The following is a 13,357-nucleotide window of genomic DNA, read 5'->3' as shown; positions in this document are numbered from 1 at the left end:
AATAATAATATTATTATTAGAAGTTATTTTTCCAAATTCAAATTGATATTTTTCAAAAATATCTGATATTTTAAAGTTTAATTTCCTGAATTCCAATGTCAATTCCATTATTATTAGATTCTCTGCATTTTATTAAAAAAAATTTTAAATAGGTTAATCAAATTGATCAAAATTCACAACAATTTGTATTAAAAAATTGGGTATTGCCTGGACGATCATCGCATTTACCAGCATTAGGATGGCATTTAGGCGGAGTTACATTCATATTCTTAATTCTGCCCCAAGTTCCATCCTATTTCTGGTAAAGTTGATGATCACCCAGTTTAGTAGAATTTTATTATTTATTAAATTTAAAAATTTAAAAAATTAAATAAAAAAATTAACAGAAAATTGAATTTTATAATACTGAATTTTAAAATATTTTGAAAAAAAAAATATTTAATTTGAAAAATTTAAAAATAAAATAAAAATAAATTTAGAAAGATTAAAAGAGTATTATTAGATAAAAAATTAATATTTATTAAAATTTATTACTAATTTATTTATATTTTAATATTAAAGATAAATGTATATTTTACCATTTTATATAATGCTTAAATTTAGCAAAAATTTGTAAAAAGAAATTCTTAATATTAAAAGATATAAAGTATGTGTTTTGCAAGTTTACTTAAGACATTAAAGGTGATTTTAAATGTCATTTTTTTTTATTAGATCATAATTATAATGAATTTAATTCTGGCCAGAATTAATTAATTAACATAAAAAAAATTTCTTTTTTAGGATAAAAGCCAGATTTAAACATTACATATAAAAGATATAATTATATAAATTCACTCTAATATTAATATAATTATATAATGTATATAGATCCTATAATATCTTAATAAAAAAAATAAGGTTCTATAAGCTAAAAACTTTTCATTTTTACATAAAAATACCTATTGAATTTAATTAGCTACTTTACTAAAAATGGCCAATTTTTTGAAATGATTTTGTAATAATTTTAAAATACTACAAAAATACATTTAATACATCAAAATGTTTTTATTATACTTTTGTTATTATTTTGTAATTATATTGTATCTAGGTCTATAAAAATAACTCAAAATAATATCACAATAATTTTTTTAATGTTTTTGTTATTATTTTATTATTATAATATAATTAACTTTGATATTATTTTAATATTTTAATCTCAAAAATACCTCAAATATATCTTAATATATTTTAAAAATTTTACAAAATAATTGCACAATTGTTTTGAAAGCTATTGTATCTAGGTCTATAAAAATATTTCAAAAAATTGGCCATTTTTAGTAAAGTATCTGATAGTATCATATGATAGAATAAATTTCAACAATAAAAATACATTTAATATTTTTATTAAAGTAATATAACCTTGTATATTTATATAAAAGTAATAATTGCATCAAACTGAATATAGTAAAAACAATACAATTATAAAAAAGTTATCTAAAATTACTATCCTCTTCTAAGAGGCTGGATTAACTAAATATTACTATTAATAGTATCCTATTAAAAGAGTTTTAAAAACTTAAAAATAAACTACCATATTTATTTACATATTTTATACATTTTTCAAATTAATTATTTTCTAAAAAATTATTATTAATATTTTCTGGTACAGATTTATCAATTAGTTTTACATATGAATCTAATAAAATAAATAATATTATTATCTTATTAATAGAAATCTTCACAATATCTCTATAATCAAATCTTTTTATAGAAAAATATCTTATTACTTTAATAAATTTGAATATTTATATAATTTAAATATTCTACTAAAATAATATTTTTCTGTTTTTAATTTAATTTAAATTTTTTAAAAACTGTAATAAATCAATAAGTTCTTATATTAAATAGCTAATATTAAACAAAATTTTTTATATTTTACAAATTCAAAATTCTTAATTTAATATCTTCTATAATTTGTTTTAAATTATTTATAATGCTAACATTTTTAATTAAATTTTTAAATATTGCAAGCTTAATTAAAATATTTTCAAAAATATTCTAATATTTCTTTACTTGACTGATAAAATTAATACTTTAATTTAACAGAATAATCTCAAGATTTTTTTTATAAAGATTATTCAAAGTAAAAAGTTTGTTTACTTTAAATTTTATCAAAAAACTATATACAGCTTGAACTTTTAAAAATGTGTTATATTGTAATTTTAGCAGCTACCATTTTATAAAAATTATATATCCAATAAAAGTATTTATTTATACTTAATATCTATTTAAAATATATACTTGATTTTCTTTAAATTTTCTTATAAAATAAAAATTCAAGTATATTTTAAATATATTTTAAATTATAGGAATATTAATAAAAATTTTCTTTTTTTTAAAAAAAAATTACATTTAATTTAAATTATGATAATTCAGATTGGTATTATTATAATTTTCAAATTTAAAGCAATTATATAAAAATCATGCAATTTTAAATGATTATAACTTTTACATAGATTTTTTTTTTAAAAATTTAGTATTATATTTTTATTGTTAAATATATAAACTTCTGATACTATATTAAATAAAATTATATATAAAATTAAAATTAAAGTTTAAAGTTAAAATATCTTAGTTTAAAATTATATTATATTATATAATTTTATTTAAATAACTAGGAAACGGAAACCGTTGTGAGTCCGGAGCGAAAAATTTTGTATAAAAAATTTAAAAATTTTTATTTATTTGTACTTTTCGAATTAGTAAAAACGAAGATAAAAAATGATTAAGTTTGAACTATGTTCCTACGAAGAAAATAAAATTAAAACATTAGGAACATCTCTTTAAAGTTAAAAATTAAAAAAAAAATTTATTTAAAAAACCCTATCGAAAAAGTATCAAACAAATAAAAAATCTGCTCTTTCCAATTTACCTTTAAAAGTCCAGTGTGTACAAAATCCTGGCGCCCCTAAAAAAACAAGAAATGAAATGTTAGAAACGTTTCTTTAAACTCAAACAAATAAGAAAAGTTCCTCTTCCTTATTTACCTTTAAAAGTCTGCCATGTACAAAATCCCAGCATCCCTAAAAAAAAAAAAAAATAAAAATGAAACGTTAAACGTTTCGTTTAAAGTCAAACAAATAAAAAAAACCCCGATTTACCTTTAAAGTCCGTATATTCAAAAAATCTGAAACAAATAAAAAATAAGAAATGAGACGTTAGAAACGTTTCTTTAGAGTCAAACAAATAAAAAAAACCCTCTCCTTTTCCCAATTTACCTTTAAAGTCCTTTGTGATGCTCGAAATCCGGAAACCCTAGAAAAAAAATAAGAAATGAAACGTTAGAAACGTTTCTTTAAAGTCAAACAAATAAGAAAAGCCTTCTTTTCTATTTTGCTTTAAAGACTGGCGTGTACAAAAAACCCAGCGTCCCTAGAAAAAAAAATAAAAAATGAAACGTTAGAAACGTTTCTTTAAAGTCAAACAAATAAAAAAACCACCTCTTTCCAATTCAATGACACGCTCTGTGCGGACCAATCAAAAATAACGCGTGCGGACAAACGGACTTCGCCACGTGATCCAATATGTCGTTAAGGTTCATAAACATATATAGTCCTTCGCTTCGCTCTGGACAATTAAAAAAAAAATATTATAAAATTTTAAATTATAATAATTTTATTAATATTAAAGTTACAAATATAAAACATATATTTTTAATAAAATGAATTTAATAATATAAAATAATTATTAAATTTAATTGTTAAATACTAAAATAATAAGAAAAATATCCAAATCTTTAATATAATTTTATTATCTGTTATTATTTAATTTACTTTAATTAAACTTTTAAATAAGATATAAATTATCAAATTTTAATTATTAAATAGTAAAAATATTTTTTAAAATAAAAAGATTAATTTTAACTATTTTATATATATATATATATATAACTAGGAAACAGAAACCGTTGTAAGTCCGGAGTGAAAGATTTTATACAAAAATCCAAATATCTTTAAAAATTTAATTTGTACAAAAAATTTGGCATCCCTAAAAAAATAAAAATAAAAAATGAAACGTTAGAAACGTTTCTTTAAAGTTAAACAAATAAGAAAAGCCCTTACAAGTCACAATTTACCTTTAAAAGTCTGGCATGTACAAAAAACCTGCGTTTCTTGATAAAAGAAAATAAAAATGAAACGTTAAAAATGTTTTTTTAAAGCAAAACAAATAAAAAAAACTCACTAGTCCGGTATGTATAAGAAATCCAGAAACCCTAGAAAAAAAATAAGAAAGTCGTTTAAAAGAAAAATATGCTTACTAGCCGAAATCTAAAAAAAGGTAATCATTATTTCTTAATGGCATATTACAGAATTTACAATTCTAGCATTTCCAGTGTAATCTAAAAAAAAAATGATAATGTTTCTAGAAAATAAGTTTCGAAAATTCAAAGTTTACATAGCTTGTTTATTTTGATGTAGCATGAAATTTCAATACACATCCTGTGTGGACCAATCAGAAATGACGTGTGCAGACAACCGGAAATCGCCACGTGACACTAATTATCATCGACCTTCGTAAAATTATATAGTCCTTCGCTACGCTCTGAACAATAATTTTATTACTGTATTTTTTTAAAATTAGTTACTTTCTGAAATTAAACAATTCTACCAACCTTCAAACTTTGATAAAAAGATTTTTATATAAAATACTAGTAAAAACTTCCAAAATTAAGCACCTCCCCAAGTTTTTTAACCAAAATCCTTGTAAAAAAGAAATAATTAATTTTGAAAAAATATGTTAATTTATTTACTAAATTTTTATATAAAATATTATTTTTTTTTACTTTTTTTTTAATTTATTATTTTAAAAATGATTTTTTTAAAGAAATATTTATGAATATTTTAATATTTAGGATTTTTTTTTTAAAGTATTTTAAATTTAAGTTAAATATTTTGATTTTTTTTTATTATTAAGAATTTCAATTAATATTAATTAAAATTTTGATTTTGCAATATCTTAAAATTATTTATTAGTATTATATATTTTCAATTAGAATTAAAATATATAAAATTAATAGTAAATATGCATTTATATATTACTTAAATCTTATTAGTAAATACTAAAAAAAATTTTTTTTTTGAATAAAATATTTTTTTTTTATTTTTAAAAGATTATTATATATAAAATTATGTAAATTTTATTTTTTAATAATAATATGTTTTAATTTTTTTTTAATTAATAAATTTAAAAATATAATAATAAAATTTTATTATTATTATTATATTTACTAATTAAATACTTAAAAAATTGAATTATTATTATTTTTTATTATTAGTAAATTAAAATAAAGTATATAATAAAAAAATAAATAAAATTTTAATTTTTTAATTGCTATATTTTTAATTTTTATTAATAAAACTGGTTGATTCTTTATTTACTATATTATAAATTTTTTTTTGATAATATGTTTTAACTAAAAATAATAATAACTTCTAAAAAAAATTTTTTTTTTGTAAAATACAGTACTTTTAAAAATTGATTATTACAGATTTATTGAATTTTAGATAAAATTGTATTTCAAAAAACAACCTTTTAGTTTTTAACATTTTTATTTTATCTTCTATTATTAATATTTATATTATAATCATTATACAACTTAATTACATTAAACCCACTAAGTACTTATTTATTATTCACAATTTTTAAGACAAAAAAAAAAATATTACAATATTATACATTTCTAATCTGATATTATGCATTATATAAGAAACATATCTTTGGTGATTTGAATCATTAAAATTAATAAAATTTTATAAAATTTATTTACTAAATTTGTTATTAATAGTGTATGTATATATATATTATATATATATGATATAAACTACATTAAATTATTAAATTACATGGTATAAATCCCAACCCTTAATTACCTCCACCCTTTACCGAAACCATTTGCCCAACCATCTCGCACGGGGCGAGGAGTAGACATTAATTCAGAATCAAAACAATCAGGTAAATATATGTAACCTTCAAATCCTAATTCGTCAAGACCTTCTTCATTTGGTTTCATGGCACGTATAGTTTGTGATACATCAAATGAAGAATCCTATTAGTCGTATTAAAAAAAAGTGGATTAATATTCCTTGCAAGACTTACAAGAATCATAAGAATTAAAGAATATATATATATAGATATATATATTACAAGAATTACAATTTTACTTACGTCTAGGAAACTCGTTAATTCTTTTGATAATTTTAGTTTTGATCTATTAAGTTTTGCTTTTATAATTTCATCAAAATATAATATATCATAATCTTCGCTTTTTCTTATTGCTCTCTCAGTAATAAATTGTGAAAATGATTGAGAATCTATCAAATTAGATAAAAATGCCTAAAAGAAAAAATGTATTATGATTATAGTTGCTTAATAAATAAAACCATTTCTCGTATGAATAAATTAATTACCTTTTCATCTTTATCAAGAGTTTTTAAGAACAAATCTTTTCTAAATAGTTCATTAATATCTTCAATAGTTTCGAATTCATTATCATCATTTGCACGACTTCTTGTTGTATTGTCATTATTTATAAGAAAAGAACGATAATTTCTTAATAATGAAGAAAATACTCTTAAGAATGCTTCTAATACCTTTGGTTCATCAAAACAGGCAGGTATACAAGGATAAACCACATCATTTAAACATTCATCATGTATCATGATTGAACATCCTTCACATTTATACACAGGATTAATACCAAGACTATTTCTACATATACCGCAAGCCAAACCTTCCATCATCCAAGTATTAATACCACTTTTTTGTCCATATGCTTCAATATCAGGCGGTAATAATACCATCATATGACCTTCTTTTTGTGTGTAATTTTTTTCAGAGTTAACTCCTAATGGTACTGACTTGTTTGAATGAGATATACTTGAAACATCATCAAATAATGAATCAGAGTAATCGGTTGAACCAGGCGACGTTGGTGGACTTATTATCGAATTATCGTTAATCAAATGTGATGATGTTTCACGTATATTTATCAAGAAACTGTTTCTTGTTAATGCTTTGTTTTTAAACGTCTGTTATTTTTTACCGAAAAAAAATGCAAAGAAAAAGATTTAGTCTTTTGTAAGGGCTATTATATAATAGAATATAAACAATAACAACTTACCATTATGGACTTTCTTGCCCCTCCAGTTATAGTACTAAGTCTTTGTTTTGTTTTTTTACCAAATTTGTCCAAACCACTTAAATCAACTTTATTAGAAGAGAAAGAAGGAGGAACAAAATTGGAAAATCTTCTTTGTATAGAATGTGCCGAACTATTATTATAAACCGAGTTTAAATTACTCATAGAAACACTTGATCTTACATGCATATGTGTCTTATTACTATAATTAGGCAACCTCATATTATTATTGTTACCAAATAGATCACTAATAGTACTTGAACTACTATTATTACTTTTATAACTCATATTATCGCTATCATATATAGGAGCTAAATGTAAAACTTGATCAATTTCGCCATTACTATTGGTTCTCATTAATCCATTTTCAGGATCAAATGAACTAGACATTGATAAAGTTAACGGTATTGCCCTAGATGGCATTCCTATTACCGAACACATCTTATCTCCCGCTGTTTTATCATACAATTTTGATTTATTACTCATTGGCGTAAATCTACCATTTGGATACGCTTGTTGTATAAATGAAGGCACACCATATGGTACGTTATAACGTGCATGCATAGGTGAATACGTTTCCAATGATTGAAACAATTTCTTTCTTTGTTTAGATGGTATTTGTATTGGTAATTTTGCCATTAATATTGTATCCTTATCAACGTCAATTATACAAGCCTATAATAAAAAAAAAGGTAAATGAGAAATTCTAACAAAAACGCGTTCACAAAATTACGTTTAGTATTATTACGTACATCTTCAGGTAATAAATCAATACCCTTATATTGTCTCTCTATTCCCATAATATATGGTACTGGTGCCTGTAAACATGCCATTAATCTAGCGGGTAATACAGGAATGAATACACCCTGCCAATATAATGGATAAATTAAATATGTTATACTGTGTGCTACTTGATATAACATGTCTGGGTATGATGATATTATCAATATTTTTCCTTCTGCTAATGCAACCTCAAATAATGTTATTATATTCTTAATCGAAAGACTTCTAAATAATGAATATAACGAAAACTATTTCCAAAAAAAAAAATTTAAAGATTAGTAAAGAAAAGAATTACGAATCAAATTAAAGTTAATACCACTTACATCCTTCATTATTGGCAACTGATTAAGCGCAGGCCTTGCACAAAAGAATGTCATATCATTAACTGATAATGCTATTTGTAATTTTCCAAGTGGTGGTAAAGGTATCTCATGTACAAGGTTCACTATGTACCTATTAAAAAAAAATTAAGTAAATATATATATATATGTTATGTTATTCGCTACTTTATTCTTCCATAGTTCTCCTCTAACTTACCTCTCAAGAGGGATCAAAGATTTAATTGGATCATTTCTTTCTTTAAGTCCTTCAATCATTGGCATTGCGACAGCACATAACCAATCTTTTAATATATCATGCCATGGTAAATGACTTATTATACCAATACATTTTGGCACCCATAGATTACTATTATCTAACACTCCTAGTTTAATAGGTTGTAATAGTTCATTATATAATGCCAATTTTTCTTTTGCATCAGCCTTTTCCATTTCTATTTCTTCTAATTCTTTATTGCTTATGTGTCTCTGTAATAAAATTTTTGCTCTTGCCGTTTCCATTCTTTTTCTTTCTATCCTTATCTTTTCATTTAAACTTTCTGCGTATTCTATCTCACTCTGAGACTTTTTTAGAAAAAAAAATTTAATAAAGGAAGTGAAAAGAAAGGTCGATATCACATTTGATAAAAAATCAAAATAATTTACTTACCATGTTAGCTTCTCTCCAGATTTTTTGTTGTTCGTATAATTCTTCAAACAAATCATCTTGTATTGGTTCAAATGTAGTTAAACATACTCCATATCGCTGTGAGCCATCTTCCTGTGTCATCACCTAATAACGATCATTAATATTTTCCGTTAAAGATAATATTACATAATATATATTTTAAATCAGCATTTGATTTTTTTTATTTTATTTTTAAAGGATACAAAACCATGGAAAGTTGCATCAGGGCATTTGTCTGATTCTCTTATCATTATATCATTAGGAAAACAAAACTATTAAAAACAAAAAATTTTAAATATAGGTACGACAACACACATAAATATATATAAAAAAAGAAAGAAAAAAGTACCATTGGAACATATGCAGGAAAGTTTCCTTCTTTTGGATAATCATTCTTTGGATATCTGGATAATAATTTTGGAGAAAATCTTTGTTTTAAAGGATGTAACAAAGTATCAGAATCATCAACATTCTGTTTTGATGAAGGTTGTTGTGGTACTACATTCTGATATGAACTTCTGATATTATTTGATTGTTCTTGAATATCACTATTTGAAAGACTTTTTATAGAATCTGTTTCTAGTAATTCATCATCAAAATCCTTAATTTCAGTACTTGATCCACTTTCATGAGTTTCATCATCATCATCATTAACATTTTTATTAAAACTTTTTCTGAATGTAATATTAGGAACCTTTATTTCTTTTATTTCTTTTCCCAATGATTTTAAAAATTCGTCACGTTCTTGATCAAATTTTAATATATTTAATTTAATACTTTCAAATAATGAATCAAATAATTGTTTACTTTCATCATCATGTATTACTAAATCTCTACTATATCTTTCAAATAATTTTTTCGATGCATTAGTTATTTCAGATGTATTTGTGTCATTATTACCAGGAGTCGTATCTGATTTGACGGGGGTATTTTTCGAGATGATTTTTGAAGATGTTTTGTCATCAGCACTTTTTATGGTATCATCATCCTCATCCTCTTTTGATTTCATAATATCATTTTCTTTTCCATTCGATTCATTTGAATGTTCTTCTTCTTTAATGAATAAATTATCATTTTCATGATTAGAAGATGATAATTGATCTATCGATTCTTGCTTTTTGGGATTAATTCGAAAATTCGGGGGTAAACCTGCTAAAAATACATAATCGACAAACCTTTTATCGACAGTTTTTCTTTTTAGCATATCGGGAAAGTTTTGATTTTAAAATGAAATGGAATGAAAATGAAAATGAAAGATGAAATAATAAGAAGAAAATCCGATAATTTTAAGAATGAATTTAAAGAAAAGTTTTAATATCGAATATACCGGTATTCAACGAGAGAAAAATAAAAATAAAAATAAAAATAAAATAAAATAAAATAATTTTTATAATTTTTATTAAGGAAAGGATTTATAAAAAAGAGATTATGACTTTTAAAAATTTTTCTTTTAAATTTTTAAGAGAGAGAGGAAGAAAAAAAACAAAAAACTTTAAAAAGTTATTTGTGCGGTTTTTTATCAAATAAATAAGTGAATCGAAAATCTAAGCAAATATGGTATATAATTATTGTTTAAAAAACTTTAATATTTTATTTTAATTTATTTTTATTTTTTAATAAAAAGAATCGTACTGAAAAAAATTTTCGGGTAATAAATTCACAAATTGAAAATAAACAATTTATAAATTTGTGAAACAACTTAATTTTAATTTTTTAACTAATTCGGTAACAAAACTAAATAACGATCTTAAATCATATGTGATTCGCAAACCTAGTTCCTTTGCTTATTCCGGAACCATATTAAAAATTTGTACTATAAATATTTCTGAAATTGATTGAAGCCGTTCTAACACAAAACGATCATTCGATGCTTATTGAAAAATTGAAAGAATTTTTTTTTTTTTTTTTTACGGGTATTTTTTCTTTAGCCAGTTAGCCAGTCTAATGAGTCGACTAATGATGTATCGAAATGTTATGTATGGAAAAATTATAAACTATATTTAGCTTAGTTTAGCTTAATGTATTATTTAATTGGTCTTTTAATAAGCGCTGCTACGCCCCATCATGATATAATATATGACGTAAAAAAATGCAATCGTAATTTTTATTACTAAAAATATAAATTTTTGAAAATTTATAAATTTATTATACTTTTATGAAACATCTTATAATTCGATCATTTGAAAAAGATTCTCATGCATTTAATGATTTTCATACAAGTTTCGTCTCGATTATCCCGAAGAAAATTGCTCAATTTATTAATCACATGTTTTAATAATTTCATTCTATTTAATAAATGTAATTTCCGTTTATATTACTTTATTGGGTAATTTTAAACAAATTAAGTATTTTCCTATTAGTTTATGCATAATCTGTCATTCGACCCTCTTTTATACTTAGTTTAATAATTAAAAGGGTAAAGTTCTTATCAAAGTTTTTTTTTTTGTTTTTGTTTTGTCCAATTATTTTTTAAAAGAATTTTCTAATCTTTTTGTAACACAAAAATTTGGTGAAATTTCAAATGATTTCATTGACATGACTACTAAGTAGAAGAAAATAATTAATCTTGTGTTATTGTGAAATTATCATTTCCCTTTATATCAAATTTTTTTTAGCGTGTTTAATGTAGATCGCCCAATTCCGAACTTTTTGTGACAATTAGAAATTTCTATCAAAGAATAATTAAGATGAAAAATATATTTTTTGTTCCTCAAGCAGTAAACAAAATTTTGGATACCCATTAAGGAAAATATTTGTCTCTATTTGGGTTACAAATAATTAATCAAGTTTGCCTCCACTATATAAACACTTGTAGTTTGGAATTATGTTTGCTCTTTTACATTTAACTCTTTCCTCCTACACCACCATCACCTCATTCATTCATTGTAAGATCGCTTATCGCTTAGATAGCGAATTTTTTTAAACCAATATTTTCCTGCGGTTTATTATACAAACTTTCATTCATTTTGATTTTTTTTTTTTTTAAAAAAAAAATGAAGCAATCTCTCTTTTTCTTGGTATTGTGCCTTTTATTCTTCTCTTCTGTCATAGAAGCAAATCTCTTACCAGTGGTGAATAAAACTACAACGTGTTCTTCAAAAGCGCCATGTGAATTAAGATGGGTGGAAGATGGAACAGCACCGAAATTAATTGAATTATCAAATATTAATATTAAATTAATGACAGGACCTAATGATAATCAAATTGAAGTTAAGGACCTGGGTACAGTTCTTCCAACAGTTGGTAAAATATCTTATAAAATTGAACCTGGTTTAGGTCCACCTGGAAGATTTTATTTTTATAAATTTAACTCTGGTGTCGATGATGTTTGGTCCACTAGATTTGTCATTCAAGATATAACGGGTACAATTCCAGGGTTTGATCCCTCATCTATTAACGCTAAAGGTGATGTAATAAACAAAGTTCAAGGAAATTCTACAAATTCCACTTCCACGAGCTCATCATCCATATTATTATCAAATACTTTCACAACCATGGGATTATCAATTATTTCAATGATGATTCTTTCTTATCTATGCTGATTGATTGCTTTGTTTAATCTTTCCCTCCGGCCTGCCTGGTTGCACGCTGCAATGTTACATGTAATTTTAATATAATATATATATAATGTACCAAAGAAAATATTGTAATCACTCTTCCTCCCTCCCTTTTTCTTAACTTTTATAATATTAATATTATTGGATAGAATTATTTGTTTTTAATATTTTAATTTGTCCAACATAGCGTTATATTTGATTGTATAATAAATATAATATTTTCTAGATTAGGTCACTTAATTGTTAACGAATGTCCAATAAAACTTAAATTATTTGTTACATTAAATTAAAAGATGCATACCACATTTTCTTCTGTATCACCTTGATGCTTGTTACTGCGGTCATGAGATGGTAACATTAAAGGTAAACGTGGATTCGTGGAAACCATTTCAAATGCATTATAACATCATGTAACATGTTATTGACGTTGTTAAACGAAATGTATGAAATTGGATAAATCATTTAATGACTTGTTGATTTCTTTGTTCAATTTATCTAATTTATCTAAATACGAACAACTAACAATAGGATTATCTCCTCTTCAAAATCTTGTAATTGTTCCTCTTTATCGAATGATATTTAATTTAACTCCAAATTTGATCTCATTGATGATGATGAAGTTTGTTCTCGATTCAAAAGTTTCCTATTCTGAGTTTAGACTGAGTTGTCTGAGTTTAGACCTATATATAAAATACATTATATATTTAGTATATTTTCAGTTTAATCAAAGTTTCCCCCAAAAATGGTAATTGCGTACCTTTCAAATATTAACGTAAATATGTTAGTTCATTTTTTTTTGATTGATTTTTTTTTTTAGTAAATATTGACTCGATCT

At 23.1% G+C, this 13,357-nt stretch overlaps 2 protein-coding genes across 2 annotated transcripts; one reads left to right on the top strand and one right to left on the bottom strand.

The window, feature by feature from the left end:
• Positions 1-5,905: 5,905 nt before the first annotated feature.
• Positions 5,906-10,598, bottom strand: OCT59_018426 (uncharacterized protein; the record flags this gene model as incomplete). The annotated part of the gene is made up of 10 exons (XM_025314845.2): positions 9,315-10,598; positions 9,169-9,237; positions 8,948-9,070; positions 8,498-8,862; positions 8,284-8,413; positions 7,930-8,208; positions 7,160-7,852; positions 6,447-7,067; positions 6,205-6,372; positions 5,906-6,085 (listed from the first exon to the last, which is right to left on the bottom strand). Exons 1-10 carry the CDS (start codon positions 10,167-10,169, stop codon positions 5,906-5,908), a joined length of 3,483 nt encoding a protein of 1,160 aa, XP_025184383.2. The 5' UTR covers positions 10,170-10,598.
• Positions 10,599-11,803: 1,205 nt separating this feature from the next.
• OCT59_018425 (uncharacterized protein) lies at positions 11,804-12,810 on the top strand. Its single transcript, XM_066148764.1, has one exon. It carries the CDS (start codon positions 11,959-11,961, stop codon positions 12,505-12,507), a length of 549 nt encoding a protein of 182 aa, XP_066004658.1. The 5' UTR covers positions 11,804-11,958; the 3' UTR covers positions 12,508-12,810.
• The last annotated feature ends 547 nt before the right edge of the window (positions 12,811-13,357 follow it).

Source organism: Rhizophagus irregularis, chromosome 27 (genome assembly GCF_026210795.1).
Source record: "Rhizophagus irregularis chromosome 27, complete sequence".
Lineage (NCBI taxonomy): Eukaryota > Fungi > Glomeromycota > Glomeromycetes > Glomerales > Glomeraceae > Rhizophagus > Rhizophagus irregularis.
This window is presented reverse-complemented; position numbering and strand designations above follow the sequence as displayed.